At 47.8% G+C, this 15,778-nt stretch overlaps 5 protein-coding genes across 5 annotated transcripts; 2 read left to right on the top strand and 3 right to left on the bottom strand.

Moving 5' to 3' along the window:
- Positions 1–444: 444 nt before the first annotated feature.
- Positions 445–3,395, bottom strand: APUU_60553S (Pumilio-family RNA binding repeat-containing protein; the record flags this gene model as incomplete). Its single annotated transcript, XM_041693806.1, has 7 exons — positions 445–661; positions 713–803; positions 858–1,137; positions 1,218–1,844; positions 1,892–3,040; positions 3,093–3,203; positions 3,279–3,395. 7 exons carry the CDS (start codon positions 3,393–3,395, stop codon positions 445–447), a joined length of 2,592 nt encoding a protein of 863 aa, XP_041559699.1.
- Positions 3,396–4,210: 815 nt separating this feature from the next.
- Positions 4,211–7,316, bottom strand: APUU_60552S (uncharacterized protein; the record flags this gene model as incomplete). The annotated part of the gene is made up of 6 exons (XM_041693805.1): positions 4,211–5,484; positions 5,548–5,631; positions 5,685–5,810; positions 5,914–6,349; positions 6,404–7,044; positions 7,115–7,316. 6 exons carry the CDS (start codon positions 7,314–7,316, stop codon positions 4,211–4,213), a joined length of 2,763 nt encoding a protein of 920 aa, XP_041559698.1.
- Positions 7,317–8,118: 802 nt separating this feature from the next.
- On the top strand, positions 8,119–9,794 carry SLY41 (putative ER to Golgi transport protein (Sly41); the record flags this gene model as incomplete). The annotated part of the gene is made up of 2 exons (XM_041693804.1): positions 8,119–8,475; positions 8,535–9,794. 2 exons carry the CDS (start codon positions 8,119–8,121, stop codon positions 9,792–9,794), a joined length of 1,617 nt encoding a protein of 538 aa, XP_041559697.1.
- A 931-nt stretch (positions 9,795–10,725) lies between these two features.
- NUO78 (putative NADH-ubiquinone oxidoreductase, subunit G) lies at positions 10,726–13,284 on the top strand (the record flags this gene model as incomplete). The annotated part of the gene is made up of 7 exons (XM_041693803.1): positions 10,726–10,840; positions 10,901–10,924; positions 10,984–11,035; positions 11,094–11,108; positions 11,161–11,183; positions 11,243–13,124; positions 13,179–13,284. 7 exons carry the CDS (start codon positions 10,726–10,728, stop codon positions 13,282–13,284), a joined length of 2,217 nt encoding a protein of 738 aa, XP_041559696.1.
- Positions 13,285–13,778: 494 nt separating this feature from the next.
- Positions 13,779–15,067, bottom strand: APUU_60549S (uncharacterized protein; the record flags this gene model as incomplete). Its single annotated transcript, XM_041693801.1, has 4 exons — positions 13,779–14,224; positions 14,275–14,581; positions 14,633–14,850; positions 14,911–15,067. 4 exons carry the CDS (start codon positions 15,065–15,067, stop codon positions 13,779–13,781), a joined length of 1,128 nt encoding a protein of 375 aa, XP_041559695.1.
- Positions 15,068–15,778: the final 711 nt, after the last annotated feature.

The following is a 15,778-nucleotide window of genomic DNA, read 5'->3' as shown; positions in this document are numbered from 1 at the left end:
AACCCCTAGTTATGAATATACAATAGTCAAACAAACAGCCTTGAGGCTAAAAAGCAGTGGCGCAAGCAATCGACTGCTGCTGTGAACTCTCCGAACGTAATCCATAGTTGTGCACCCATATAGCACGGGTCATTTGCATAAAAAAATACATTCCATCAAATTCCGTGCTGATGGGACACTAGAAGCATGAACACTGGAAAAAATAAACAGTAAAGAGCCTAAGAGTTCAACCAGATGAGTATATGAAATGAGCACGTGGCATAGGATGTCAAGCTTTTTCCAGCCTCATCCAACCATGTAGATGTGGAAAGCTCGAAGTCTGACTTGCAGGCCATTCATGCAACAAATCACACTAAGATCGAATCTATGTCTTTAGTCGGCCATGCCGGGTTCCGTACTTTCGAGATGTTTCAGGTATCTTGTAACATTCCGGTTGTCATTCTCCTAACGAAAAGGGGGGTAGTTAGGGTTCCATTGACTTCCACGGCTAAAGCGTGCTACGTGTTGGGTCGGTGCCTGGAATCGATCATCGTTGAAATTGTTGAACCGACCCATCTGGACGCCCGTTCCGGGTCCTGGGCGAGTGGTATGAGACAGATTGCAACAAAGCATTGCCACACGGGAACCAAACTTGGATCCTCGGAGAGAGACCATGTGTTTTCTGGGATGGTTGATTAGAATGGTAAAATATGGCGTGACCAAGAAGCCCTACCGAATATGGGTTGCGACAAGCTCCCGCTGGTGGGAAGCAGCATTCATAAGAATCCACTGGATGAGATAGTTGCCGTATTGGTCTCCAGCAACTTCTTCGTTTTAGTACTATATCCATATAGAGACACGGGGTCAAATCCGCTTACTGTCAATTAACGGCATTCTTGGCCGATCTGTCCGACCAGTACACACTCGCGACAGGTAGCGATCTAGGAATTCTGCTCCACCAATCTTCAAGCATTTCTCAACGATCTTGGATGCAAACTGATCCATGCTGTAATCCACAGACCAAAGGATGATGTGTTCAATAGCGCGGCTCTTATCATGCGGGGCGCCATGCTCACAGATGTGCTGAATGCACCAGTTTCCAAATTGACCATGAGCAAGCACATCGACCTTGGTTAGAACTTCTTCAATTGCCGGGCGCTAGGCACAGCAGTTAGCACTCTATTCAATGGTGGAACAAGCTATGTGTGGCTAGAGGAATGGACATAGAGTTTCAGTACCTTCTCGTCTTCAACGCAGTTTTCAAAGATATTCTGAACCACGAGACTTCCAGTTTCGCCCAGCGCAACTTCATGCCACATTCCATGCAATGCGTCGTTAACCTTCGCCATGATTTGTGGGGGCTCGCCGCTCCATCGTAATTCAAAAAGTTTTTGCCAGACATGGCATGCATACCGATGGATCACAGTTTCGGGAATCCTGCGCAGAAGTTCGTGGACCATAACGGCTTTGTGTTCTTCTGGCACACAGTCGAATGCCTTTTGGATCACATGGCAACCAAAAGGATCCATACTGAGGCTCAAAGTATTGCCTTTGATAGCATTCGCAATGGCAATAATCTGCTTAGGGGTTCCGTGTTCGAAGCAACGTTGGACAAGAAAGTTTCCAAACCGATTTACCATGAGCGAGTACGCTTGTTGTATGATGGCTTCGATTATATCATATTTCTGCTCTGTTGTCCCAATTTTGAGCTTTTGCTGCAAAAATATAGAGGCCTGCTGGTCATTGTTGCAAACGATCTTGTCCACTATATACTTCCAATCACAGGAAACGTTCTTATCGAGAAGGCGCCGGTAGTTGAGTGGCTCAAGTGGCGAAATGTACGTCTGGATGGAATCCCCACCGACCTAGGCCAGTCAGCTAAGACACAGGAATCAACATGAACATAACTCACAGACGAGGCAGCCCATGGAACTGAATTACCGCTGGGAGTTGAAAACTCCGTCGCTGTTGGTGAAAGCGGAGGTGCAACAGGTCTTTGATGATAAGGTGGCAGTGGGTACAATCCGACTTGCTGATAAGTGTTGTTTGGCTTACTCGGGGGTGATCGAGAGCCCTGGCTGTCGCCTGAGCAAGGAGCAAATGCACTCCAGGGAGAGCTTGCCCCGGGGAAACATGGCCCGATGCGGTTCGACTGAGCAGTTGGATGGCGAGGTCCAAACCCCGAGCCTTGAAAATACCTACCTTGATCCTCCGGGAATGGACCGTCAAAACTACAAGGGGTAACAGAAGGGCCAGAGAGCACCCGATGCGGGTGAAAAGAACCGTTTCCTGGAACGGCAGGGGTTGTTGCTGATTGTCTCCAAAATCTGCTCGAATCCTGACCAAATGAAGCGCCGGGCAGGGGAAGGTTGTTATCACCATAGGCCTTCTCCGAGTTGAGACCCACGCCGTAAACTGACTGGGTAGAATGTGGCCAAAATCTCTTAGTCCTATTGTAAGCGCCGGCGGAAAGTGCATCAGATATATCTGACTGCGAATCTTCCTGCGTGCTCCAGCTATCCTGGAGTAAATGAGGGTTCGGTATGGATGCGTTGAATGCGCTCTGCAGGTTGCTGAACGTTTGTTCGCTTATGTCGCGCCCACTAAAGTCGGCTTCAGACGGAGGCCCAAGAGCCTGGTCCAGAGTATGGTTGATAACACGGGTTTGCGCTAATTCTTGTTCCTGCAGGGCGATTCTTGAGTTTGCAGCCTGAAGTTCGTGTTTCAGACGAAGTAATTCAGAAGCTCCGGGGTCAGAGCCATCTTGAATCGCAGCATCTTGTGCGCTATCACCCCCATTGACACCCGCATGCACCGAAAAACCAGGAGATTTGTCAAGCTCCTCAGGGCTTCCCATGCTGTGGACTTCATTTTTGGTCAGAAGGTTTTTCTGCTGGTCAAGGAAGAATTGCTGCTCTGATAATTTCGAGAGGGTCTCATAGTTAGTGGCCTGCTTGGTGTCTGAAACCTGAGCCTTTGGGGACAGTTTCGCTAGCAGTCTTTCCATTTTTGAATTCCCTATCAAAGGAACGGCATTGTTGAAATGCTCTAACTTCTGCTTCTGGGATTGTGAGATACCATTTTTAAAGGAAGAAAAAATAGAGAAACCTGACCTTATTTGAGGTATTGTCATTTTTCTGGCTAACGGGAGACTGAAGGTTTCCAAGCTTGGATGTCTCCAAGGGTTCGGGGGAGCTGATGCAGGCGTTTGGGTGCTTGTGGCCCTGGGCGGGATTCACAAAGGCGTTAGGAATTCGACCAGGAAAGCAGTAATAGATGCAGTGCGTATGTGAACATACTGATATTTCACGCCCAATAGATAAGGAGCGAATTGCACCATTTCCATTGTTGGAAGATTGTATCTCACCGGGGCTTCTGCTGCCGGTCTCCGGCAGCGCGGTCGAAAGCAAAGACATGTTGAATCGGCAAAACGAAACCAGCTCTCTTCAATACAGGGCTCCGCGTTGCGAAGAAGGTAAACAAAGCTGAGATCAATGTGCCGGGAAAGACAAGGACACGCACAAAATCCAACCGCTCTTACATGCAACAGCAAGTTGAAGGGGAAGATGCTTAAAAGATAGCGGAGAAAAGAATCAGGCTGTTCCCTACTGGCTTCCTCACTTCGACCTTGGGACGCAGTGGAAGGTATACGAAAGTATTTAAAAGAACAATCAGAAGAGAGAAGGGGGAAGAGAGAGAGAGAGAGAGAGAGATGCGGGAATTCGAAAAGATGCCTTAGCCAGAATAGATTCAAGAGCAAGTACACGCAGGCAATTGGGAAACAACGATAGGATCAGTGGAAAAGAAGGAAGGGCAGAGAGGTTACTGGGTGAATGTTGCAATCGAGAAGAAAGCCAGGCGCCTGTGTCCATAGTAGAAGGATCTGCTGAAAATGGAAGGAAGAGAATCATCCCGTCGGGACCTCACCTCAACTGTTCAGTGGAATAACTCATCAGCATACCGCACGCGAATTGCGGCCCTGGGGTAAGGTATTTCTTTTCCTGCTATATAAACAATCAGAGCCCATGTTCAATGGACACAGTGGATTGAAAAATACAGACTCTCGATCTTTTTGAATCCCAAAGCCAACGTTGCCATATATTTCTGGTGTCCTCCTTGAGTAGTATTATGTATGTTGTACGGACTAACCAGACAGCGATAATTCTAGGTATAAAATGGGCATTCGTTACTCACACGTATGTGCTCTGTTAGCGGAAGGTTCCAAAAAGATTTATGTGCCACTGGCAATATAAGAACCCATTGAAATTTGCCAAAATTTGTCCAAATGACCAGCAGCATAAAGCCCCGCGTGGCCCTTCCAGCGACAGCTGCCACCGAGAATCAGGAATTCGGGCTGACCAGCTCCGGTAAGTGTAGGCACAAGGCGTGCAGCCTGCTCAAGGCCATTCATATCCTCACCCCACACTACCAGTTCCAGACTCTCGTTTCCCAGAGGACGGAGGAATAGAGCACCCATTGTGGGCTCACGGTCGAGGGTATATTTTTGATAATGTCCTTTCGTCTCAAAATTTACACTTCCGTGAAGGCTGCCTGGAGCTGGAAATCCCCTCCTATATAAAGCGATATGGTTATCTTCAACGTCAATGGGATATGATGGCAGCACTGAGTTTGCCAATTCGTTCCCTAACGAGACTGTTATGACATTCCCCGGAAATGTTGTGTTCAATAAACTGCATTGCCGATCGATGTGGGAGTCGGCAGCGAAATATTGTAAAAGGTTGCGGCTAATCTGGAGCGCCGTTTCCTCAACACCCACCGAACATAGGTTGATGGTGAATATCCCATTGGTTCTCAGGATAGCGTCCATTGCACCCATTTGACGACCATATCTTTGCGATATGGACTGCCAATCGTTTTCCTTCGAGACAATCCACCTACTGTTGGTATCTTTTACATACCACGTGGATTCACACTCGAACTGGTCGACTTTGAACTGAATGTCTATGTTATCTACAACCAAAATCATAGAATCTTCAGTCTTGCATATTTTGGCTGTAAGATGGAAACGATAGATATTTTGGGTCTGGATGTGCCAGACCCCTGAATGCGAATCTTTTTTGACACGCAAACGGCCGAACATATCAGGAGACTGTAGCTGATCCACACATATTCCGCCTTTAGACGCCATGTCTCCGGAAGGTGGGACGTACATTGTGTACTCCAATGGGGTACGGTTTGGCGTCAATCGTAAGGAATCATTATAAAACTTCAGCAGTGGAGCGGTTGCCATCACACCGTCATACCAGTGGCCTTCATGAGGTAACTCGACATAACAAGATGACCAACCAGTCTCCTCTACCAACTGATGCATAAGGCGCGAATGATACACGGGGACATTTGTGTCGTTCAAGCCATGCTGTTGTAAGATTGGGATACCAGCAGCATTTGCTACCAAAAGTTCATGTTTGAAACTAGCCCGCGATTGATGAAGGATGGCGGAGATCAGAGGCTCAGAATCTCGCCACATGTTATATGGCACATAATCTACACGATCAGAACCTGCAAATATGGATGGTTTCCGTTGGCGTGGCGGGTAAAGTAGCTCACTTTCAATAGATGTATACCCCGACACCGGCGCAGCGGCGATAATATTATCGGGATAATGGGTAACAAGAAACCAGACACCCTGGCCTATCACTTTGGTGAGCGAACAAATGCCATGAGCACTGAACTCGAAACATTACCTCCGTTTGAATGCCCTACGACAATCCAGTCATCAGCCGAGAATCCTGGACCACTCCAACCAACGGCTCCAATCCAGTCAGGCACAGCTCTTACGGCAGCCCTTATATCAGCAATACCCCAAGTATCTATTGCGAAAAGGAATTAGCGGAAATTACATTATAACTGAAAAGGTGCTTTGATTTTTTTCAGACACAGAACCGAGAAGCAGCACCGCAACCAGGTACTTACGCCAGTCGTCGCCACTCCAAGAGGTAACACCGCTTGGGAACAACATCCACGCACAGATACCGTAAGCAAGGTCCAGCATCCGGCGGATTTGCTCACTATCAGCCTCAAGACCTGCTCCATGGAGGCCTATTATAATAGGCAGAAAGATGGTCGTCTTATTCAACAAACAAGGAGAATCGAGGGGTGGTGGACGTAAGATAGCATACGAAACAATGCCGGCTGGGTGAATGTATGTCAACCTCTGAGGCTCAGAGAAAGTCTTATTGATAACCTTGATGATGAAAGATTGGACCCAGGTCTTTCCGTCTTGAACCACTCTGTAGCGAATATCGACCGAAAACCTGGCACTCAAGGGACTGCGGCCCATGAACCGGAAAGGCAGTGGCCGAGTTTGATATGGAGCAAGAGGCAATGGCGCGCTCATCTCTAGAGGAAACTATCCGAGTTTGTTATTTGTGATCTAGAAGTGATGGGTAATATTGGCACCAACATCAGGACAGCTGAGGGAAAGAACCTCTACCCATTCAGCCGCATTGTTCTGCACGTTCACTGACCCCCAGGTACTCCCAAAGTGCCAATCTGTAGCTTCAGGTAGCAAGAGGCTTCGTTCGTCAATCGTTAACAGTTCATAACGTATTCCGGCCTCGAGCACTACATTGATTGTGGGATCACCTTGGCCACCCAAGGCCCGAACATCACGAATGAGCCGCAGTTCAATGACATGCTCCCCGGGGGGGAGTCCCAGTATCAGAGGTGCTCTGCGATAGCTGTAAAAGTCGCCGCCAAAGTACCGTCGACCGTCCATGAATAAATCCAAGATACCATCCGTAAATATCCCAACTGCCTGGTAATTTGAACCAGACAAGTTGATATATCCACGCACCCAAGCCTGGTACTGCAGCGCGGACCACCCATATACGGATTGAAGGAACTTCCAATTTATTTGTGGAAAATCTACCATAAGCTCTGCCCTGCTTTGTTCGGGGAGAGAATTGGTGACATTGGCCCACACCGAGTCCCATCTCACGATTCCGTCTGTCGCAAGAGGGCTATTGAAACCTGCCTCCTCGTGAAATGACAAGTTTGTGAATCCGCCCCAATACTCCAGAGGATCAGTTCCCCAAATGGCTTCTGGAAAACGATTATAAAAGTAGGGTTGGTATATTACTTCACAAGTGAGTTAAACTAGAGAAATACTAACCTCTTGTTCCACATTGGAAAGGGCCGAGGACCTGCCATTTCTCTGAGAAGTAGACATTGGAGGAGATCTCGTCGAGCGGGTACTGGGGTGTGAGAAATTGTGGGCCGAGAGACCATACACTGCAAAGTGCACTGCGGAATAGCACTACATGAACCAGTATCTTCGAGAAGTATGCCGATGAGTAGTACATGGCTCTATGCATGTCCCAGGTGGGATTGATATTAGATTGCTGCGATCTTGGGTACTCATTAAGAATGCGGGATTGTGTGTACTGAATCAAGTAGGTAAGAAACTGGACATCCTCACATTCGAATCAACACGTCATCCTTGCTCGTGTAGCTATGTATTGTTCGCGCTCGAATGATTGATTTTCTAGAATATTTTGCTGCTGAAAGGAGATGACCCGCGCAAAGTTTGAATATGGATCTGAGGCTATCTAAGACAATCACCTGGCCGCCAGGGACAGCCAGTTATGCCGGGGAGTAAACCGGTCTCTTGTCCAAGGTCTTTTCCCACGTCCAACAGGCGAGAGCTTCGTGTGCGCCGGCTCAGGGCTGGCAGCGTTCCTCAATTGTTGAACGTAACTGGTCAGTCGTGGCTCGGTGATTCGTCATCTCCCTCCGCACTAGAACCAAAGAACGCTAGTGGATTTCCGCTCTCGTCCCCTCCGACATTAAGAGTTCCGTCGAGACGTCGAGACCTCTGAAGTTCACTTCCAATAAATCAGGATGGTGACAGATGGGTCCTACCTGAGTATCTACCGCGAAATCGACTTATGCTATATCTGCCGCTCAAAACAGTACTCGAGGGATATAGGATTTGCGGATAGCCGCGCAGATTAATCGCTCAATTTCAGAAACGTGAAGAAACAGCTTGGCCGCATCCGGTCTCAAGCAAACCATCCCGGTCAACACCTGAAAAGCATTATTCGTCCTGACGCCAATTTTGCGTCTCACCCGCATTGCAGGACGATCCTACACGGGTGCATTTGAAAGGACAGGAAAATGTCCACAACCACTGTGACGGGCACGGGGCGGCGCGCCTCGATACGACAACCAGAGTTACAAACGTCAGTCAAAGTGTCCAGCCCTCAAACCATGGCTAGTCCGATAGACAAGTTCCCACCGTTCTATGACGAAGAATATGATCCCACGGAGTCGAAAGCGCTACATCTCAATTCCACAGTCAGGCATGCGCCCAATGATCGGTGGGACTATAAGCCAGCCAGAGATCCGAAACGAAAGCCCAGAAAGAGCATCAGCGAGACCATAAGTGCAATTAGGACACGCAATGGTAGTGTCAGCGCTAATGCGCAGGATTTGGCCCAAGCGCTCAGAGCGCCTGTTTCATACAGACTAATAGTATAACTCTCTACCCCCTTCTAAAATCTCGTCAATTGCCGCCGCTTACTCGTCTGCAGGTGCTGTGCCTTGTTTGGTATACTACTTCGGCTTTAACGAATACATCCTCGAAATCTATTTTAAACGCGCTTCCAAAACCAATCACCCTCACAGTCGTGCAGTTTGCTTTTGTATCGATATATTGTCTCCTACTCTCCTACCTGTCGACCGTGATCCCCTGGCTCAAAACCAGCATACCGGCACTCAAGAACGATATTCGCCCACCATCGCGCGATGTCATAATGTCCGCGTTGCCCCTCGCCGTATTTCAACTAGCAGGACATATTCTAAGCTCGATGGCAACATCTCAAATCCCCGTTTCGCTAGTTCACACCATAAAGGGTCTTTCTCCTTTGTTTACTGTGATAGCATACCGCTTCTTTTTCCGCATTCGCTATGCCATGGCAACCTACCTATCTCTTGTGCCACTGACACTGGGTGTCATGCTTGCTTGTTCGACAGGGTTTTCCACGAATTTTTTTGGCATTTTATGCGCTCTAGTTGCGGCTCTGGTATTCGTCTCGCAAAATATATTTTCGAAGAAGCTTTTCAACGAAGCTGAACGTGTGGAGTCAGATATGCAGTCCACAGGTCGCCGAAAACTGGACAAATTGAATCTACTCTACTACTGTTCTGGGTTGGCTTTCATCCTCACATTGCCTATTTGGTTTGTTACGGAGTGTTATCCCTTATTCTCTGATCTGATGTACGATGGTGCCATCTCCCTCACAAACAAAGCTGGGTCATTAGACCATGGCGCTCTTTTCCTCGAATTTGTTTTCAATGGGGTGTCTCACTTCGCTCAGAACATCTTGGCTTTCGTCATCCTTTCCATGATCTCGCCCGTCTCGTATTCCGTCGCGTCTCTCATAAAAAGGGTATTTGTGATTGTTGTTGCCATTGTTTGGTTTGGTAACTCTACGACATCCATTCAAGGTGTTGGCATTGGCCTAACCTTCATTGGACTTTACCTCTACGATCGCAATAGCCATGACGATGTCGCAGATCAGAGAGCCAACGCGGACCACTTCCACTCGAATAAAACCGTGCTCCCTTTGAATACTCGCCCAGCCAGTAAAGTCTGGGATTCCAACGGCTATGCATTCCCTCAAGGAAAGCCTATCGGTCGATACGTTCCGAATCATTCGCATTCCATCTCCAGCAACTCGAAAAAAGATGATGGCATCGGCCATGCTCGCCCAAGAGCAAGTAGCAATGCGAAAGCTTGGTTGCCACCCGGCACCAAACAGGAGATGACCTGGCAAGCAAGCGACTCCTGATTAGCAACTTTTGCATCTGTTTCGCCAATAATTATGTATCTTGGATTACTATTTCCGTCCTGTAGCATGTTGCGGCGGTGTTGAATTAGGAACAAAATTGCCCCTGCGTGTACAAAATTAATAAGATCTTAGAACAGAGGTTCTGGTGCTGTTGGCTTGCTAAGCGTCTTGGTTATATGGTCCCAGTGAGCAGAAAATGGTCGAGCAGACACTACCATACAATATGTATTGTAACCTTTTGATATGGCCCGCCTGCATCAAGTTTTAGACCAAGATAACTAATAGAGCGACAGTGGGAGTCATTGATGCCAAGATACGTATTTTATTTAATTTTTTTTTTTTTTTTTTTTTGGGGGGGGTAAGGGATCAAGGAGATATATCTAGGCGCTAAGACAGGCATGAGGTAGGAAAACTGTTGAAAGAGAGCAAAATCACATAGTATTATTTAAAGTATTACTTAACATGTGTCGTGAATTGTCGCCGCTGTCGGTAAGGAACTCTACCTTCAGTAGGCATCTTCGCCAGTGTTTCAACTGTTGAGGAATACCTTCCGGGGCTCCAGCTCAGTGCATCTTGCTCTTGGATCATGATGCAGAGGAGGGAGGGACGATTGAAGCCCTACCACCTACAATAAACATGCCCGTGAATGAGATGGAGAGGAAAAGAAAAAAGAAACAAACCTGAATTCGCTGAGAAAGCAAGAAAAGGGTTTTGGTTCGGATGAATGGATTTCCCGTGGCACCGAGCCAATCCGGAGGCGGCAATTTGCGAGTGACGCCCGGACCGGAACTGCGAGAATCCAACCTTACACCAAAAGTGCTTTGACCGAGAGACACCAGTTTCTCCCCAAGTTGCACATCGGCCGCCTTTCTCCCTGGGCTTCTCTTTTACCTTCTTCCTTTTCACCCCCCTTGTTTCTTTCGTACACAGTATGCGGCCGCAGCTATTCCGCGCGGCCGCCCGGTCTGTCCGGGTTCCAAAGGCCAATGCTGCCAGGGCGTTCGCAACCACAATCCCTCGTTCTGCTGAGGTGGAACTCACAATTGGTATGCCATTCACGTCCATACCATTCTCCTTGGCTTAATATCTAACTTTTTATCGAATAGATGGCAAGAAAGTCTCGGTAGAAGGTGATTATCGACTCCTTGGAACTGTCCCCGAAAAACGCTACTTACACTCAGCAATGCAGCTGGCTCGGCTCTTATTCAAGCATGCGAGAAGGCTGGAGCTACAATTCCTAGGTAAATACCTGATTTCGTCTAACACTTGTTATAAATTATCGCTGACAATCCGTGACAGATACTGTTATCATGAGTATGCGGTTCTCCCCTCTTCTCTCCCCGTCGGCTACTAACGCACTCGGTAGAAAACTAATGATTGCAGGAAACTGTATGACCCCAACAGTCTTACGGGAGAACCACGACTATGCTAATTATTAACCTCATCAGGCCGCATGTGTCTAGTCGAAGTCGAAAGAGCCCCCAAACCAGTGGCATCATGTGCCTGGCCCGTCCAACCGGGTATGAATGTCAAAACAAGTTCTCCATTAGTGCATAAAGCTAGGGAGGGGGTTATGGAGTTCCTTCTTGCGAATCACCCTCTTGATTGTCCAATTTGTGATCAGGGAGGAGAGTGTGATCTTCAAGACCAATCGATGCGGTACGGTGCGGACCGCGGACGTTTTCACGAACTTAGTGGCAAGCGCGCTGTTGAAGACAAGAACATTGGTCCCTTGGTCAAAACTTCTATGAACAGATGCATCCAATGCACTCGTTGCGTCCGATTCATGAATGATGTTGCTGGCGCCCCCGAGCTCGGAACCACTGGCCGAGGAAACGATTTGCAGATTGGGACTTATCTGGAACAGAATCTGGATACCGAGCTTTCCGGCAACATTATCGACCTTTGCCCTGTTGGTGCCCTGACCTCGAAACCATATGCCTTCCGCGCTCGTCCTTGGGAGCTGAAACACACCGAATCCATCGATGTGCATGACGCTCTAGGGTCCAACGTCCGGATAGATACCCGTGGAATGGAAGTGATGCGCGTTCTACCGAGACTCAATGACGATATTAATGAGGAATGGATCAATGACAAATCCCGTTTCGCATGCGATGGTCTTAAAACTCAGAGACTTACTACACCCTTAATCCGACAGGAAGGAAAGTTTGTTCCTGCGACATGGGAGCAAGCCCTAACCGAAATTGCATCTGTTCACCAAAAAGTACAGCCAAAAGAGAACGAGTTCAAGGCCATTGCCGGCCACCTCGTGGATGCGGAAACCATGGTTGCCATGAAGGACTTGACCAACAAACTCGGCTCTGATAACCTTGCCTTGGATCAGCCCGGCGGTTACTCACCCATCGCCCACGGTATTGACATCCGCTCGAACTATCTCTTCAACTCTAAGATCTATGGAATCGAGGAGGCAGATGCCATACTTTTGGTTGCAACGAACCCTCGCCATGAAGCTTCTGTTCTTAATGCTCGCATTCGCAAGCAGTACCTTCGCTCCGATCTCGAGATCGGTCTCGTTGGAGAAACGTTTGATAGCACTTTCGACTTCGAACACCTCGGCTCGGATGTTGGTGCTCTGAAAGTCGCCCTTTCAGGTTCCTTTGGCAAGAAGCTGGCTTCCGCTAAGCGACCCATGATTATTGTCGGCAGTGCTGCAGCAGAGCATGAAAGTGCAAAGGCAATTTTTGAGGCAGTCGGAAGCTTTGTAGAGAAGCACTCCAGCAACTTCAACACCCCGGAATGGCAGGGTTATAACGTTCTTCAGCGCGCGGCGTCGCGTGCGGCCGCGTACGAAGTCGGCTTCACCACACCATCTCCAGAAGTAGCGCAGACAAAGCCCAAGATGGTTTGGCTACTTGGCGCGGACGAAGTTAGACAGTCCGATATTCCTAGTGACGCATTCGTTATCTACCAGGGACACCATGGTGACCGCGGAGCTCAGATTGCAGATGTTGTTCTGCCAGGGGCTGCCTATACTGAGAAATCAGGTACCTACATCAACACCGAAGGCCGTGTTCAAATTACTCGTGCAGCAACTTCGATGCCTGGTGCTTCCCGTGATGACTGGAAGATTGTCCGTGCCACTAGCGAGTTCCTAAACACCCCTCTCATGTACGATGATATTGAGGCCCTTCGCGACCGCATGGAAGAGATTAGCCCTGTCATGCGTCGTTACGATGTTGTCGAACCCGCCTCGTTGGCCCAACTAAGCAAAGTTCAACTGGTCGATCAAAACAAGGGTGCTAATGTAACCAGCACACCCTTCAAGAAGGTGATTGAAGATTTCTATTTCACAGACTCCATCTCCAGAAGGTAAGACCAGACTCACACGTCTATATCCAAAATTAATCGCTGACCATATCGCAGTTCACCAACGATGGCTCGCTCCTCAGCGGCCAAGGCCTCTGGGAACCCTGATACAAACTACATGTCTACAGGTGGTGAAGTGTCTCCCCAGCATATGTACGGTTAAAAAGAAAGAATGAAAGAAAAAAAAAAACCCTTTCGAGCCTTGAATTCCATGGCCGCTTTGGTTTGTTCTTTTTTTTTCCCAGGCGTTGTTGTTGTAACACCTACCTAAACATTGCTATTGGTCTTTCCGTTTAATTATATCATTGTTTCAATCCCTTTTTCTAGTGTTTCTCGCCCCATTCTGACATAGGTCAAAAACTTGCGGGGCCAATCTGTACATAAGATCAAAATCGGCTTCGGCAAATTGATAACCCTATTCATTCTAGAGTCTTCGTATAGGATACTAGATTGTAGGCATTGATTGGCTTACTCAAACCAGCACTTGCATAGTCGAACGACCTTCAAGATAGTCATGTTGTTGCTACAGCCCCGGCGAGTAGTATACGCGCTCCCACATTGGTCTGGCGTTACCAAGTAAAAAACCCCCCAGATTTTAGTATAATGATCACCTTCACAAAAATACATTGTTTCTCAACCCCAACTCGTGAATACAAGCTATAGTTCATCATCATCTGTCATCTCTCCTGTTTCATCCCGACTTTGCCGCACCGGAGAGGATAGAGTGAGTGTCGGCTTTTTTTCCGTCCTTCTTGAAAAGGGCAGCTCTCTCCTTGGCGGTGGTGATTTCGCTACAGCCTGTTCGTGCAGTCCTTGACTTCTTCGATTTCTTTGCTGTGGTCCCTTAGCACTTGAGTCGAAGTCTTCATCAGATGTTGCATTATCATCATCTTCGAATGGCCGGGGAGTCGATGTTCCTCCATCGTCCGTTTCCTCGTCCGCAACCTTGCCGACCTGCGGTTTTAGTTTATCGGCGTCCATTTTCTCAAATCCTTCATCGTCGTCAGATTCATCACGTGTCGTTTCTGCGGGACGTTTTGGTCTCCGTCCCTTCACATTTGGCCACGGATCGTCCGTTGCAGTAGCTGTCTGCATTGTAGAGACTTTTGTATTTTCAGATTCGTGTTACGCCAATGAGGTAATTACGACTTACTTTTCTCGGTGTCAACTTGGGCGGACGCAAGTAGGCGTTGTTGGTTGCGGATCTTCAATTTCTTTTCATTCAACAACTGCGCAAAATCAGATATAAGTTGTTGGTCATGTACTGTTTTCAAGCTGATGAACTCCTCCAACTGCTTGTTCAACAAAGCTATCGTATCCTCGGCCGTACGGAAGCGATCAAGCAACGAATTGAAGCGTTGCTCGAGGATATCCGCCCTAGTAACGGCAAGGTTTGACCAGTCAAATAGCTCGATACCCTGTTCGTCGTTCTGTTGGAGGCTTAAAGATCCCAATTTTTGCTGTGCATGGTCAGACAATGTTTTCCGATGTTCGCGTCAGGGTAGGCCCACTGTGATGGTCTGTATTCTCTTCCTCGCGGCGATCACTAGTGCCTTATGGCCGTCTCCAGAGTCATTTATGGTAGCTGATGCTTCGATGCCCATGCTCGGCTCTGTCGTTTTTGTCGTCTCGTCCTGGAGGCCGAGGATGTAAAGAACAATGTCATTCCACTCATCATCACTACCTTCATAACTTTTTGTTCTTAGCTTGTTCAGCTGGGACTGCTGCACTGCGCATGTACATTAGTAGCTCAAAATAGGGGAAGCAACTTTAGGACTGAATCACTTACAAGTTGCGGTGTAAGGAAATTCCCCCTCCGTCGCTATTATAGTCAACTCCCCGGTAGAGTCGGAGCGCGAAACATAAAGAAGAACATGAGAATCGGCTTCGTCCGATCGACGAATGTGGACGACGCGGGGAGACAGGCTACCTTTCACAGGAGACATCTCGAACCTGTGGAACTAAAACATAGGACGGCGCGAGTAGTTCTTTCAGCAAACTTTTTTTTTTCTGAGATCCCAGCTCTTATTTGGTTGCCCAGGTGCTGGTGCCTTGTGCTCTGGGCTGTCGCCTTGGTATCTTACTCTCAACTAAGTACGTCCCATAGAGGGGTTTACCCACGGGCAATATCAATAGTTGATACCACAGATTTTGTGTTATGGTGAGGAGAACTTTGCGCTGTAGCTTTTTTCAGTGAAGATGTGTTTGTCGGCAAGAGAACTTGAAAACAGTGGGACTGGCAGCTATAGCTACGTACTTAGAGACTGGAGAACACAGAGGTAACTATGATTTCCGCTTCAACCAGTCGGTCAAGTCGGTAAGCGCCTATTTCAATGGTAACCTAACCTAGGTCTTACATGACCTAAAAACATAAAACCAACCATACGATATACGTATAATGTATCTGACACCACCAGCATCAGGGAAGTTTCGACAATATTCATACACTGACAGGTGGTGCATACCTATCTTATTGTCAGTTGTTTTGAGTCCCGAACAGCAACACTGCCTTAGTATTCAGCATCTTCTGAACACTTGTTACCTGGTACTAGTACTGTGCTTTTTAATTTTTTTTCATAGAACCTTCAAGATTCACAGCCCATACTAAAGTAGTATGAACAAAGATCTCGTCAGGACAGAGTATGCAAGTGATGTCT

The sequence above is a fragment of the Aspergillus puulaauensis genome, chromosome 6 (assembly GCF_016861865.1).
Source record: "Aspergillus puulaauensis MK2 DNA, chromosome 6, nearly complete sequence".
In the NCBI taxonomy this organism is placed as follows: domain Eukaryota; kingdom Fungi; phylum Ascomycota; class Eurotiomycetes; order Eurotiales; family Aspergillaceae; genus Aspergillus; species Aspergillus puulaauensis.
Note: the sequence above shows the minus strand (reverse complement) of the source record. Positions and strands in the feature narration are given on the sequence as shown.